Below are 15621 nucleotides of genomic sequence, written 5' to 3' on the forward strand. Positions count from 1 at the left end.
GTCCGGGGGTTTCATCGGATGGGGCCACAGTGTCTCCTAACCCCTCCTGTGTCAGCCTCCAGTATTTATGCTGCAGTAGTTTATGTGTCGGGGGGCTAGGGTCAGTCTGTCACATCTGGAGTATTTCTCTTGTCTTTTCCGGTGTCCTGTGTGAATTTAAATATGCTCTCTCTAATTCTCTCTTTCTCTTTCTTTCTTTCTCTCTCTCGGAGGACCTGAGCCCTAGGACCATGCCTCGGGACTACCTGGCTTGATGACTCCTTGCTGTCCCCAGTTCACCTGGCCGTGCTGCTGCTCCAGTTCCAACTGTTCTGCCTGCAGCTATGGAACCCTGACCTGTTCACCGGATGTGCTACCTGTCCCAGACCTGTTGTCCCAGACCTGCTGGAACCCTAACCTATTCACCGGACGTGCTACCTGTCCCAGACCTGCTGTTTTCAACTCTCTAGAGACAGCAGGAGCGGTAGAGATACTCTCAAAGATCGGCTATGAAAAAGCCAACTGACACTTACTCTTGTGTTACTGACTTGTTGCACCCTCGACAACTACTATGATTATTATTATTTGACAATGCTGGTCATTTATGAACATTTGAACATCTAGGCCATGTGCTGTTATAATCTCCACCTGGCACAGCCAGAAGAGGACTGGCCACCCCTCATAGCCTGGTTCTTCTCTAGGTTTCTTCCTAGGTTTTGGCCTTTTTAGAGAGTTTTTCCTAGCCACCGTGCTTCTACACCTGCATTGCTTGCTGTTTGGGGTTTTAGGCTGGGTTTCTGTACAGCACTTTGTGATATCAGTTGATGTAAGAAGGGCTGTATAAATACATTTGATTTGATTTACACATAACTAGCATGGCTACCACAGCATTCTGCAGCGATACCCCATCCCATCTGGTTTGCACTTAGTCCCACTATCATTTGTTTTTCAACAGGACAATGACCCAACACACTTCCAGGCTGTATAAGGGCTATTTGACCATGAAGGAGAGTGATGGAGTGCTGCATCAGATGACCTGGCCTCCACAATCACCTGACCTCAACCCAATTGAGTTAGGGATGAGTTGGACCGCAGAGTGAAGGAAAAACAGCCAACAAGTGCTCAGCATATGTGGGAACTCCTTCAAGACTGTTGGAAAAGCATTCCTCATGAAGCTGGTTGAGAGAATGCCAAGAGTGTGCAAATCTGTCATCAAGACAAAGGGTGGCTACTTTGAAGAATCTCAAATATAAAATATTTTATTTAACACTTTTTTTGGTTACTACATGATTCCATATGTGTTATCTCATAGTAGTTTTGATGTCTTCACTAGTAAAAATAAAGAAAAACCTTTGAGTGAATAGGTGTGTTCAAACTTTTGACTGGTACTGTATATATCCATTGATTCTTGAAGAATATAACTTTTATAAATGCCTCATGAGTTTAGTTAAATTGTCATACTCCATGAGAACCAAAAATATAAGCTTGTTTACACATGTTTACACATGTCTACCCCAATGTTTGTAAACATTGTAAATGTAAACAAACACTGTATAGCCTCATAACATGGTTAAAACAATAATTTTGATAGCATGGATGATCAGTCCTTGCATTCATATCTTTGTCTATTAATCTGAGCGGGATTACATTTCTCCAGGCCCATCCCTCAGTTTTTTTTTTACCAAAACAGAGGCGGGGTGGCGGTTTTCTTATTATTTCATCTGATGATTTGCCCTTCAAACAGTTGCATATTATCAGGATATCAAAGTGTCAACAACAAAAAGGTAAACAATATTCCTATAGCAAATGCAGCATATGGCATACATTTTTCACATGTAAATAGCACTTTTCAGTAGTGCTCAAAGCATGCCATTCCATGAGCGCAGCATCGAATCAATGAGCCCCATCAGTCCTCCATGACAACAAAATCATGGCCAGCTATGCAAACTTGAACATTGATTTATCCGGCAATATGTTGTCAATTGGTAACATACATTTCTAAAAGTTACTGAATGTAATCAGATTACGTTACTGAGTTTGGGTCATCCAAAAGTCCCGTTACTGATTAGTAAAATTGTAAAGGATTACATTTAGAAAGTAACCTACCCAACCCTGCGGATTGACCGTGCAACTTGATACGTGCCTACTTTAGCAATGTCATCATATTCCCAAACGCTTATAGTTTAATTTAGAGAAACAGTCTATAGCCCTTTCTACTTTTTGCGTTACAAAATTTGGGAGGCGCATGGCGTTGTGGTGCTCGATTTGGCCTCTGCAAGCCTCCGGAGGCGCCGCGATTGCATCACACCCTCCGGATCTTTATTGTTTAAAGCGTAAATTGGGTTTAGCTACAATGCGACCGAGTGTCGGAGGTACCACACATGAATAGGCTACATCTGTCTGTACAAACTATCTCTGGGAAGATTAATAACAGATTTAAGAAACTTTTCTAAGTTCAAGGCATGACTGAACAGCCTACAGAAGGCGACATTTACGAGGTAAGATATAGCCACACTTCATCTTTAAGAATACTGTAGAGTTGACAAGTTAAATCTAAATGGTTTATGATTGAAACCACTTCCTGGTTGTGCCCTACCTGCCGGGCTTTTATGCCGCATTCAAAACAACTGAGAACTCGGAAAAATACGAGATCAAATCATGACTTTTTAGTGAGCTTCAGGTCTGAGCGCTAAAAAGAGGCCAGAGTTCCCGAGTAGGAATGTCGAGTTGGATGACTGTTTCAAATCGATTTCAGAGTTTTGAGTAATGAGCTCCCAGTTGTTTTGAACACGGCATTAAACACGCGTGGAACAAAACACATGTAGCCTGAGAGTAGGCCAATTGGGTAGCTTTATTAAGATATTGTACATTGATTCAACGATAATGACAATAATATGATTGTATGATAATAATGTTGGGATCTGTTTACTGAGTTGGCAGCGTTTCCTAACACTAAAAGTAGTGCTATGTGTATGATCGGATGACTATCTGCCAATGGATCTTGATGATGGATCATTGGGACATCCTTACCTCATTTGAAGTGTACATTTTATAATGGTTAAGGTAAATGTAGGGTTTAGGGTAGGGACGTCCCAATGATCCCGGATACCGCAAACTGTAGTCCTGGAATGGCGATTACAGTGTACAAAACATTAGGAACACCTTCCTGATATTGAGTTGCATCCCTCATCTGGTCCGTCTGGAAAGGAAAGGGAAGGTGTTCCTCAGTGCAGCTCGATTCATGGCATAATCAAGTGAAATGTCTCCATCTGGTGTTTGAAAGAAAATCCCACATCTGCATTGGTACGAGAAGAGGCTATTCTAATTAGTAGTGTTTTATTAAATGTAAATTATATAAGCTATATTATAGTATTTTTAAGGCTAATTGAGTAGGCTATTTAACTAGCCTACGTATGTATGTATGTATGTATGTATGTGTGTGTGTGTGTGTGTGTGTGTGTGTGTGTGTGTGTGTGTGTGTGTGTGTGTGTATGAAGGGCACATGGCCAGTGAGTGGATAAATACATGTATGACACTATTTGTCATAAATATAGGCCTCATAACATATTTTTGCCTCTAGTGACGTTCAAGCTTGATTCTGAGAAGATGGCAAGCAACTCCGAATGTAAGTGTGTTGAGTTTGCGATAGTAGACAAGGAGGACATATTTTTTCAAGGTAAAGTGGATCTTTAAAAGGTTGACTGAACTTTGTTTTTTATATCCACATGTGTAAACTACCGATTAAAAAAAAAAAAAGTGAATTATGTTCAAAGCTTTGTCAGGGATGTCACCCTCTGCTCCTTGTGTCTTTGTGTTTTCTTCATGTTATCTGTGTGGACTGATTCCCTGTAAAGTTGAACATGAAGGTAATATACATTTCTAACAATTACAAGTCATGTAGATGTGGCTCGTCTTACCTAGACCATGTGCTATTTAGTTCCAGCTGAAAACATAGAATGTTAAAGTAACTTTCCAGTGAAAATCTCACATTCTGTTAGCTCATACCCAAATAATGTTGTTAACTCATGCTATACTCGTGTTTGTGGCCAAAGCATAAATTGGAGAAGGAAAAAAAACACTTCAAAAACCACACCTCAAACTTGTATCTCAAACAGAACATTTAAAAAATGCCTTCTATTTCCTCATAGAGGATGATGAAATCAGAGATGCTGTATATAATGACGAGATGGTCTTGTCTCCACCCTAACAATGGGAGTCATTGTCCTAAAGGCGGGAAGGAAGGCGGTCTGCTTACTGGTCTGCTTATCGCTGTATTCCCACGTGGACAGATTTTGACAGGAGTAGATCCTTTCTCTCAGCCTCTTCCTCTCTGATGTCATCCTCCTGAGGACCAGTATATGCCCGTACCATTCTGTTGTTGGTGTACTCCCACACCATTCCAACACAGATAAGTTGCTTTTTAATATACTTTAGTTTTTCTTCCAAATAATATTAATTAACTCGTATTGTAATTAACTATAGGTCATATTTCATACAAATCTGAAAACACTGGACAGTTACTTTAAAACATGTACACTGAACACCTTCCTAATATTGAGTTGCACCCCCGTTTTTCCCTCAGAACAGCCTCAATTTGTCAGGTCATGGACTCTACAAGGTGTCGAAAGCGTTCCACAGGGATGCTGACTCCAATGCTTCCCACAGTTGTCGAGTCGGCTGGATGTCTTTTGCAGTTCTTGACACAAACCAGTGCACTTAGCACCTACTACCATACCCCGTTCAAAGGCACTTCAATTGTTTGTCTTGCCCATTCACACGTACACAATCCATGTCTCAAGGTTTAAAAATCCTTCTTTAACATGTCTCCTCCCCTTCATCTACACTGATCTGAAGTTGATTTAACAAGTGACATCAATAAGGGGTCATAGCTTTCACCTGGATTCACCTGGTCAGTCTGTTTTGTATACTCTGTGTATATCACACTGTGAAATGTTTTTTTGTTTGTTGTGTTCACACATTCCCTCCTCGTCTGCAGATTTCGAGTTGGATGATTTTAAAAAGGAGACTAAAAAATGCTTCCAAAAAATGATCAAAATCAAGAACAACAGATTCCTGGTTGTAGATGAAGAAGGTCTCAAGTTTAAAGAGCGGAATAAGGAGCAATGCAAAGCAGGTAAATATACCTAGTGAACCCAATTTGCTGGGGTTAAAGTTATCCATCACTGTGAAGGATTTCTGTCATATGGAATTGGCCACTCACGGTTTAATACATGTTCAAAATGATGAGAATGAAGTCTTGAATCTCGTTTATTTCAAATCTGCGGTGTTGCTCGTGGCAACGTCATTTCACTGAGTCTACATCTAAGTTTAAGTCATGGGATTTTGGGGGGGCTTTAACCCCTGAATCTGTGTCCAGTAAACTAGCCCTCAAAGTATAATACAGAGATTAGGCTACTGATGTGCTTGCTGCATATCACAACCCCATGCATCAGGGAAGATCATGTGACATCCATATGACAAAAACATGCAAAAGTACTTCAAGCATTTTGCTGCAAGACGTATATCCCTCTTGTTGAATGCATATTTTTTTTTCTTGTTATCTGGTTGTTTCTAGATGATTGCCGGTTCAATATCCAAGTATATAGAAACAATGACATTGACAGGCCCAGAGGAAGTGCTGTTATTCTCTCTGTGACATCACCTTGTAAGCAAACTTATATGGTGTGCTGCGAGAAGAATGGGGACCAAAAAGCAGTTTCTGCCAAACCACTGGTAAGCATACATTTTGAAATTAAGTGCTTACATCTACGTTACATTTAACATATAGCTGAACTTCCCAAAAAGCAATAGACACACTCTGAACAGTCTCTTTAGCCTTAGTTTGGGTTGACAACTGGGTTGGGTTCAACAGTTGTTCCAAGAAAAACAAAAATCGGTGTTCTCCTTATGAGACAAGGTCAGGAAGTACATTGCCATTTCATAGTTTCTCCCTACTGAACACATACCCAGGTGTGATTATTACTGTACCTTCATACCAGCTGTTTGCAAAAACAAACTTCACACTGACAAGAAAAGGTAACCCCCATTCCCTTCTATTTTCCCCCAGGAGCAACCTTTGCCTGACCAAATTGGCAGCTCAAAACATGAGGCTGTGTTCTTCATGGAACTAATTCCTGGTACATCTCAGTACAGATTTAACTCATCGCTGTGGTGTAGCTGGTACTTGAGCTTTGAGGATGGACCAGAAGCAGCGCTCATGAAGTTAGTTCTCAGGAAGGTGCATAAGGATGTGGATGAGAACTGTTCTATGGACTTACTGACATGTTGAGTTTATGGTACTTTTGTTAAGCCACTGTAAATACTCAGTGTTTATAGAATAGAAAGTTATTTTTTCCAGTGGGATGGTTTATAATAGTTTTAATGCTTAAATACCTATTACAGAGTAGAAATAGTATACTCTTAAGTTTGATTGCTTAGTCATTCTGACCAGTTACTAGACAGTTTCTACCTGTGTGTACTCTACCGTCCTCTGTATATGCTCTGTATTAAACAGATTTTAATACATAATCAAATCCGTATCCACTTTTATTCTGAAGAGGCTTAAGGTGCATTTTTCTTCCCAAAGTTAATTTGTGAGTAACAATCTGAACGGATTGATGTATAAATCGACAAGAACTAATAAACAGACAACACAGCTGAATTTCCAAAGCCATTTTAGCTTTTAGACATTTGAGTAATATGAGAACAAAGACATACCTTCATCTTTCTTAGATATTTAACAAGGACAACTCTTACTTGTTTCTGCCAACAGAACAAAAACAAAGCTCTGCCATTTTGACTAAGTGCATGCGCCCGCTGTTGACTTGACTTAATATTTGATGCTAGCTGTACTCAACTTGACGTTTAGCAGCTGTTCATACACACACACACGAACACACACACACACACACACACTTGATCAGATAAATGGAAAGTGAAATTCCTGCCAACAAGATTGTACTATGCTAAATATTCAAGCAAGAGTATGATGCCAGGCACAGCTGAGAAAGTAAATTATGCACATTACAAAACCAGGACATTGTCATAGGATAATTATTGACTGACTAATTTAAAACACGGCCTGGTACAGGAGGAAGTGCAATGGTGTACAGATCAGTATGGCTACTCTTCTACATGCTCCTGGGATGTGCTCAGTGAGGTGAAACGTTCTAAACATTGCAGTTAGACATTTAATGAATAGAGCTGTGGTGATGCCCAATTCCACATGACAAATCATATCAGTTATACAAAATGCATATCTCAATGTTCTATAACGTTGCACCCTTTCTGAACAGACCCCTGAAGTCCAGAACAGTATGGCTATGGGGTTTAAATACTGCCAGTGGTCACATCCATTTGCTCATGTCAATCAAACCAGACCAGCAAGGTCAAACAGACTAAATGTGTGGCACTAAGCTGACTGCAATGGTCTTGAAGGGCACTAGCTGGTATTTACAGACTGGTGACAGACACAAAACATACCACAAATAAGAATGCAATGTCTACATAAATGAAGTTAGTACAGAAGAGATGAGAAGTCATTTGCCATACTGGATCTGAAATTCAGGTCAAATATGTAAATCACTGTGGATACTTTCTCAGATAATAATCAATACACAAGAGTTTGGAATATTAGCAGTTTGATAACAGAAGTGGACTCAGTGAGAGGAAGCTAGAAATGCATTGAATAAACCTGACACTTCCCTATTCTATCATCACATCTGTTCTACAAAATGCGTTTCTATCTAAGCATTCTGTAAAATTGCACCCTCCTTAACAGTATAACATTTAACCAACTGCAGCATGTGTATGTGTGTTTGGTAGGGGTCAGGGGGACTACTTATTTAGTTTAGTCCACATAAATCAATAGGAGCAGATTATTAACATGCCAAAAACAGACCTGTTGATGCACAACACAAAACCTCCAGAACTTACAAACGAGCAAAAAAAAAAAAAGTTCATTTCCCCCTTCCTCCCCCACAAAATCCTGACTCAACATGATTTACGACACTTGTGAATCACTGGTAATATTGTGAAATTATATATTTATAGAAATGTACATATAATCCCTTGAATGTTCACAATCATACCAGAACAAGACGGCTGATATCCCAGTGCCCACGCCACCCATCCCAAACCTCAATCCATTCATTTGCTCCATAAGAGGGCCACCGCTTTGCAAATGCCTACATCGTTGTAGTTGAAGTAGCAGAGACCGGCAAAGGTGACAGTCGACAACAGGAAGAGGCCTGCGTTGGCCATCTTGATCTTCGGTTCTCCATGAACGTAGTCCGTTAAGACTTGTCCAATCCCCCTGGAGAGAGAAGACAATACAAGAAATGTATGAGACGGCTTAAAACCACAATATTACGTAACAGCCAGTGATGTATGGCAAAAAAAAGGAATAATAGGTGGGTAAACTATAATCGTGGTGGGCAAAGTAACGCTCCATATACCTTCAATGCATTTTTGAGCAAAAGGTGGGTAAACGCTAGGGCAAAATAGAAGTGGCTAAACAGTGATAACCAATGTTCCCTCAGGTCTGTTAATTGCAAACTTGAACGTGTTTACTGTGAACAGAAGCTGTAACTGCTTTAATTTACATTTAGCGGTGGCCAAGTAGGCTACTGTGACTATATGATCATAATGCAGGCCTACCAGCATGGCCTACCATCAAAAACAATGGATGAAAATGCATCCCATAACATTTTAACTTGGAAATAGCAGTTCTATCACTCAGCCTACAGTAGCAGTCAATGTGTGATGTTCAATGTAGGCCTACATTCCATGAGACTGTTGAAAAAAAACACATGCAGGGCTTGACATGAACCTTTTTTATCCATTTGTCCGTCAGACATGAAGTGACTGAAAATGTTTTGTTGTTTGATGCAAGAAACCACTTTATATATAAAATGTATTATTATTATTCCCATACCATTATTTTAGAGAATCAGACAAATTATGCTACCCTCTTCCAACTTAGCTTATTCAAGCCTGTTTTCAAATACAACACTGCCCCTTTAAGACAAAAAAAAGCTTATCTGACTCGTTTTTCAAATACGTCTAGAAATGTACAACCTTTGTGTTCTTGTAAGAAGCAATCACTCCCCTATTGCTGACTACAAATTATCTATAACTGGGATAACTCACTAACTAGCAAAGGATATGAACAAAATGTGCAAACATGGCTACATGCAGCTCTCGCTCTGATCTCAAAACAAGCGCATCTACTCACGACCGCTCATGCTGTAAACACAGTCCATTTCAAAGTAAATGGCACAGATCCATATATGGCAATGGGCTATTTGCATATAGGCCTACTGCAGCTTTAATTGTTTATGCCGCACCAGTCTGTGTAGAGTATGGGCTGAGTAGTGCGTGTCAATGCAATAGAATCTTACTCCGATGTGTTCTGTATACAACAATCTCTTGCATAGTTGGTTTTGTTTCAGTATGTTGCATTGAAAGTGGCTAATATTGCATTGGTTCTATCACAATTTCCACAGTAAAAGGAAAGGTTGATAGTGTTAACAGGGAAAACTCTAGAACAGTGGTCACCAACCTTTTCTGAGTCAAGATCACTGAGTCAAACTGCAAGACGAGATCTACCGCAGATATATATATATATATATATATATTTTTTTTTAAACCTGACTTAAAAAACGTGAGCCTATGCAACATTAACCAATTAAAAACAGTACTGTAGCAATGAGGTTTGTGCAGTAAGCCATCACCACATATTGGCTTTTCTTGAATTGCTCTGCCAATGCATTGTTCTTCGGTCATTTAATTTATTTTTATATAAAAACATTTGAGGTAGGCTATATGATCACACAGGTAATTGATCAATTGTATTACTTGAGGCACAGCTGAGTGAGCATACATTTGAAATATTTTTGCTTATTTTTATTTTCCTGGGCTGATGGTACCTGCATCTGATGGTCAGTCTCAGTGGAGGAAAAGAGCAGCAGACTGAAGGTCCGCCTCTCAACATCCCTTCGCTCTCCCTTTCCTCCACTGACCAAAGGTATGTCTTCCAGCTGCGTTGAGTGAAGTTTCATCTCGTGCTTCTCTGTGGGCTGATATTTCTTCTGCATGCACTCTCGGGGCTACTGAGCGCAGCTTAGAGGGAACATCGGCGTTAACCCTCCAGTACACCACTGGTTATAGCCATCCTAACTTCATAGTCATGATGGGACATAGTCCTGACTTCATTATCATTGGCTTCCCTAGGGTAATATTTTGCAGAGGGAAGTGGACAAATGCATAATCTGAATGGCTGAAGACCCACCAAGGAGGCACTAAGTCCTTGAGGAACACACCAATAGCTCAAGGAACCATCATGCGACCTTAGTTAGGCTATTCTTTGTTTAGACTACAGAGTGGGGTGTCTTGTCCTGTTTATGTAGCCCATGTGAAATGGCTAGCTAGTTAGTGGTGTGCGCTAGTAACGTTCAATCAATGACGCCGCTCTGAGACCTAGAAGTAGTCGTTTCCCCTGCTCTGTAAGGGCTGCGGCTTTTGTGGAGCGACAGGTAACGATGCTTTGTGGGTGACTGTTGTAGATGTATTCAGAGGGTCCCAGGTTCGAGCCCAGGGCAGGGCAAGGAGAGGGACGGAAGCAACACCATTACATTGAGAACAAACAGAACTAGAAGCATTAAGGGATGAGGAATGGTGAAATCCTTGAATGATGCCTAAAGAGATAAGCCAATGTACATAGCAGTGGCCTTGGAGGACAGAGCTTCGTAAGCGGGCTCATAGTGTTCCTCAGTTAACTGGACAATGGTGCTATTTCATGACTCCAGTTCAAATAGTGGCACTCAAACATTAGCCTTAGCAAGTAAGGCAAAGTTAAATAGTACTGAGTGCAGTTTTAAAAATTGCTTCATTATAGTCCAAGACATTTAACAAAAGTAGCCCAAATGGAAAAGCCACTGTGTATTACACATGACCAGCATTCTTAACTGTAATCTTGATATAAAAAAAAAAATCATATAAGTGTGCATTTCAACTCCTCAGCGACAATTTGGCGACAAGTTTGACAACTGGGAATTAGCTGGTTTTCATTAGAGGGACATGCCTTGAGGATATCCAAGTACCCAAAACGAAAAACTAAGGGGTATTAACACCACACATGACTAGGATTTGTACTTTAAACCTGCCACTTATTTAGTCAGTGGTCTAGCTATGGCATAGTGCTCCAGGGAGACATTTAGCCCACCTCTTCAAAAATCTAAAAGCTCTCGTAAATGAAATTAAAATAAATGCTAAGAACAAAACTGTTTTTGCATGAGCAGAAATGTAGTGGACATAGACTTGGTTGGTTATCCCAACCACTTGCCTACTCTATTCTATTCACCATTGTCCTTCATAAAAGCTTCTGACTGTAGTCACAACACAAGTCATTTTCTCAAGCTGAATAACTATGGTCTGAGCTTAATCGGAACACGTACAACAATTTTAGTCTGGAAATGATTGTTTGTGGAAATATGAAAGTAAAAATATTTAACCAGAACAAGGAAGTGAGACCGCTGGCCAGTGCTCTTTAAACAAATTAACAATTTGAGGGAAACTCGTCTTACCAGTGGCCATGCAGGGTGAGGGCGGCAGCCAGCGAGTAGTCAACAGCAGGTCCGGGGAAGTAGTAGGCAGCAGGCCCCATGGCCAGCAGCAGTACGCTCACCACACGCTCTCCTGTCCAATGCAGGGAGGCAGCTTTGGACCCTGAGCCAGCTGCAAAAGGGCAAATAACAAAACATTCAATCATACATCCACATGCAGAACTAACCTCTTGTGGAGAGAGGGGGGTAATCATTTAAAGACTCATCATTGAAAACAGTGTATTTACATGTATTTTATAACCCTTTAGCCAGATAGAGATTTATAGTTGGCCTGACATGTTTTTAGCACATAGAAGCAATTACGTTTGTCTATTAGCCAATGGATTTTTGTTGTTGCGTTTAACAATTATCCCAGTCAGTTCATAACTGAGGTTTATATCTTTGAGGCTTTAATATACAAATCAGCTCCAGTGGAGGCTGCTGAGGGGAGGACGGCTCATAATAATGGCGGAGCAACGGAGCAAATAGAATGGCATCAAACACATGGAAACCATGTGTATGATGTATTTGATACCATTCCACTGATTCCGCTCCAGCCATTACCGCGAGCCCGTCCTCCCCAATTAAGATGCCACCAACCTCCTGTGGCCCGCTCTCATAAGTTGTTGCTTAGGTTCTCAAGTTTCATGGTTCACTAGATATCACAGTTCAAACATCATGCCACGTGTTGGCTAACCTTGTTCTGAGAAAATAATCCAAATTGAGCTCAGGTTCATCCTGTTTTCATTGATTATCCTTGATGTTTCTACAACCTCATTGGAGTCCACCTGTGGTAAATTCAATTGATTGGACATGATTTGGAAAGGCACACACCTGTCTAGATAAGGTCCCATAGTTGACAGTGCATGACAGAGAAACCAAGCCATGAGGTCGAAGGAATTGTCCGTAGAGCTCCGAGACAGGATTGTGTCGAAGCACAGATCTGGGGAAGGGTACCAAAACAATTCTGCTGCATTGCAGGTCTCCAAGAACACAGAGGCCTCCATGATTCTTAAATGGAAGAAGTTTGGAACCACCAAGACTTCCTAGAGCTGGCCTCTCAGCCAAACTGAGCAATCCGGGGAGAAGAACAAATAAGAATTTGTTCTTGACTGACTTGCCTAGTTAAATAAAAAGGGCCTTGGTCAGGGAGGTGACCAAGAAGCCAATGGTCACTTTGACAGAGCTCCAGAGTTCCTCAGTCGAGATGGGAGAACCTTCCAGAAAGACACCCATCTCTGCAGAACTCCACCAATCAGGCTTTTATGGTAGAGTGGCCATGACAGCCAGCTTGGAGTTTGACAAAAGGCACCTAAAGGACTCTGACCATGAGAAACAAGATTTTCTGGATGAGATTCTCTTTGGCCTGAATGCCAAGCGTCACATCTGGAGGAAACCAGGCACCACTCATTGCCTGGCCAATACCATCCCTACGGTGAAGCATGGTGGTGGCAGCATCATTCTGTGGGGATGTTTTTCAGCTGCAGGGACTGGGAGACTAGTCAGGATCGAGGGAAAAATTAACAGAGAATAGTACACAGAGCTCCTTGATGAAGTCCTGAGCGCTCTGGAGCAGGTTCTCAGACTGGGGGAAGGTTCACCTTCCAACAGGATAACGACCCTAAGCACACAGCCAAGACAACACATGAGTGGCTTTGGGACAAGTCTCTGAATGTCCTTGAGTGGCCCAGACAGAGCCCAGACATCTCTGGAGAGACCTGAAAATAGCTATTCAGCGACGCTCCACATCCAACCTGACAGCGCTTGGGAGGATCTGCAGAGAAGGATGGGAGAAACTCCCCAAATACAGGTGTGCCAAGCTTTTAGCGTCATTCCCAAGAAGACTTGAGGCTGTAATCACGGCCAAATGTGCTTCAACAAAGTGCTGAGTAAAGGGTCTGAATACTTATGTAAATGTTTTATCCATTTGCAAAAATATATTTGCCTGTTTTTGCTTTGCCATCATGGGTTATTGTGTGTCGATTGGGGGGGGGGGGGGGAGGACACTATTTAATACATTTTAGAATAAGGCTATAACGTAACAAAATGTGGAAAAATTAAAGGGGTCTGAATGCTTAACGAATGGACTGTATGTACCAAACACACAAACAACATGTCAGTGGGGACATCACTAACCGGCTCCCTGCCAATAAATGACTTAACCCCCTCTCTTAAATCCTTCTTGCATGAGACAGCTCAGTATACAAGAGAGAGCCAAAAAAATACTTGAATCCCCTTAGGTGTAGGGATGTAGGCTCTAATACTACCACTATCACCTTACATAACAAGTATCCTAGCCTGAACATTGATTACTTTAAAAAGGTCACAAAAATCAAACATATTATTATTAATCTTTGAGTGCTACAGGCAAACTTTAGGCTATCGGCAAAGCTCTTATATTGTGGAAACAAACCATAGAGAGATGAGGATCCATGAATCCTAGCAGTCAACGGGTAGGGACAGTCCTGGTCCTTTTGCTGTGCCACCAGGGGTCGAGAGAGGAGAGAGCTACGATAAAACAGAGCTGTGGGGAGAAGACGAGAAATCAGTGTCATGAACAATATTTCAACTAAATCACAATATTTACTGTTCAATTATAAGTAGGCTATAAAATAAGGCAAAGCAACAAAAAACAATAAAGCTTAGGCTATACTGTAATGTAGACAGTTGTTCACACATGGCTCAGTTCCAAAATGTGAATATTATTACACATAGGCCTTTATAAATCAGAGGAGGCGTCTTTCTTTCCTCAAACTGTAAGGAGTATCATGAATAAACCATTCCATTATTGTGGTTGTCAGCAATCACAGGTAGCCTGTCTGGTTTATACATTTTTTAGGGTAACTTGTTTGTGTGAATCGTGTGTCTTGGTAGTTGTTAAAAGTAGTTAGTATAAGTACAACTAGAGGTCACATATAGTAACGGAAGATATTCGAGGAACTGAAGTTTTGGCAGCCAAAGACCATATACTGTTGGAGTATGGTTGAATTGGATTCATGCCACAGTATGTGGGATTGATAGGGGAAGAATAGCCTAACATGTATATAGAATATTTTGAAAAGTGATAGATTATGTTGAGATGGCCTTAATTCCTAACAAGCATGAGGCCTAAAACTGATATGAAGAGTTCAGAATCGAGGTTGATCATTTTAGCTGCTTCAGGCTACTTTACGAGATACGGAAACAGATCCGATTCAATGCAGTGACGCCAATAATTGACGTCAGTGACAGCTCGCGCATGAAGCCTAGCGGTTAAGATCGAATGCCAGTAACCAAAAGATCCCCGAGCCGACTAGGTGAAGTCACTATGAATTTGAAAAGTCGTACCTTGCTCATCCATCAGCTAACATTACGTTAGCTGGCTAGCTACTAGCACATTACAATATGTAAAGTTACTTTTGGTAACAATTTGTAATTCTCAAGAACAACAATATGAAATACACACAAATGTGGAATTAACATACAGTTACACACAAAGACACTTACGTTTGACACCTCTGTGACAGACAGAATTTATCCTGACGATGGCCGCCATGACAATTAACCAACCAAGGTCACACAACTTACCCGGATGTAGTTGCTGTTTTGTCCACTGCTGATCAGGAGTATATAAGCACTGGGTGATAGTCGACTGTGGATGCCTTTTCGTATTATTCGCATGTGCCACATAAACTGCATTTTAATTCAAACAATGATGCAATGTTTGATTGATCTTGGTTTAATAGGCTATTTCCAATAATAAAGTATAAGAAACATACATCAATTTTGAGAAAACGTTATGGACAATGTTGATCTGCAAAAATAGAAGACTGCACATAGCAATATGTTACCAAATGTATTATAACAAATTCGGTAAAAGGGATGGGTAAGAGAAACCGAACCACTCCCAAATTCATAGACTGAGCTATGGACTGACCATCCAGGATATCAAAGGTATAGTTTTAACTATGTTTTGAGGCTATACAGTGTTTGATTACATTTACTTCGTTTACAAACATTGGAGTAAAACAAGCTCATATTTTGGGTTCTGATGGGTACA

The 15621-nt window shown here is 40.8% G+C and overlaps 2 protein-coding genes across 4 annotated transcripts; one reads left to right on the forward strand and one right to left on the reverse strand.

The window, feature by feature from the left end:
• The first annotated feature begins 2263 nt into the window (after positions 1-2263).
• Positions 2264-6512, forward strand: il18 (Interleukin-18). Of its 3 annotated transcripts, NM_001141408.1 has the most exon segments (7): positions 2330-2477; positions 3560-3655; positions 3834-3845; positions 4976-5113; positions 5555-5712; positions 6047-6249; positions 6252-6503. In NM_001141408.1, coding segments are annotated over 6 exon segments (618 nt in total). In that variant the 5' UTR covers positions 2330-2477; positions 3560-3585; the 3' UTR covers positions 6289-6503.
• Positions 6508-15171, reverse strand: LOC106580927 (succinate dehydrogenase [ubiquinone] cytochrome b small subunit B, mitochondrial). The gene is made up of 4 exons (XM_014162485.3): positions 15069-15171; positions 13996-14106; positions 11565-11715; positions 6508-8293 (listed from the first exon to the last, which is right to left on the reverse strand). Exons 1-4 carry the CDS (start codon positions 15115-15117, stop codon positions 8128-8130), a joined length of 477 nt encoding a protein of 158 aa, XP_014017960.1. The 5' UTR covers positions 15118-15171; the 3' UTR covers positions 6508-8127.
• Positions 15172-15621: the final 450 nt, after the last annotated feature.

This window comes from Salmo salar, chromosome 20 (assembly GCF_965601325.2).
Source record: "Salmo salar chromosome 20, fSalSal1, whole genome shotgun sequence".
Lineage (NCBI taxonomy): Eukaryota > Metazoa > Chordata > Actinopteri > Salmoniformes > Salmonidae > Salmo > Salmo salar.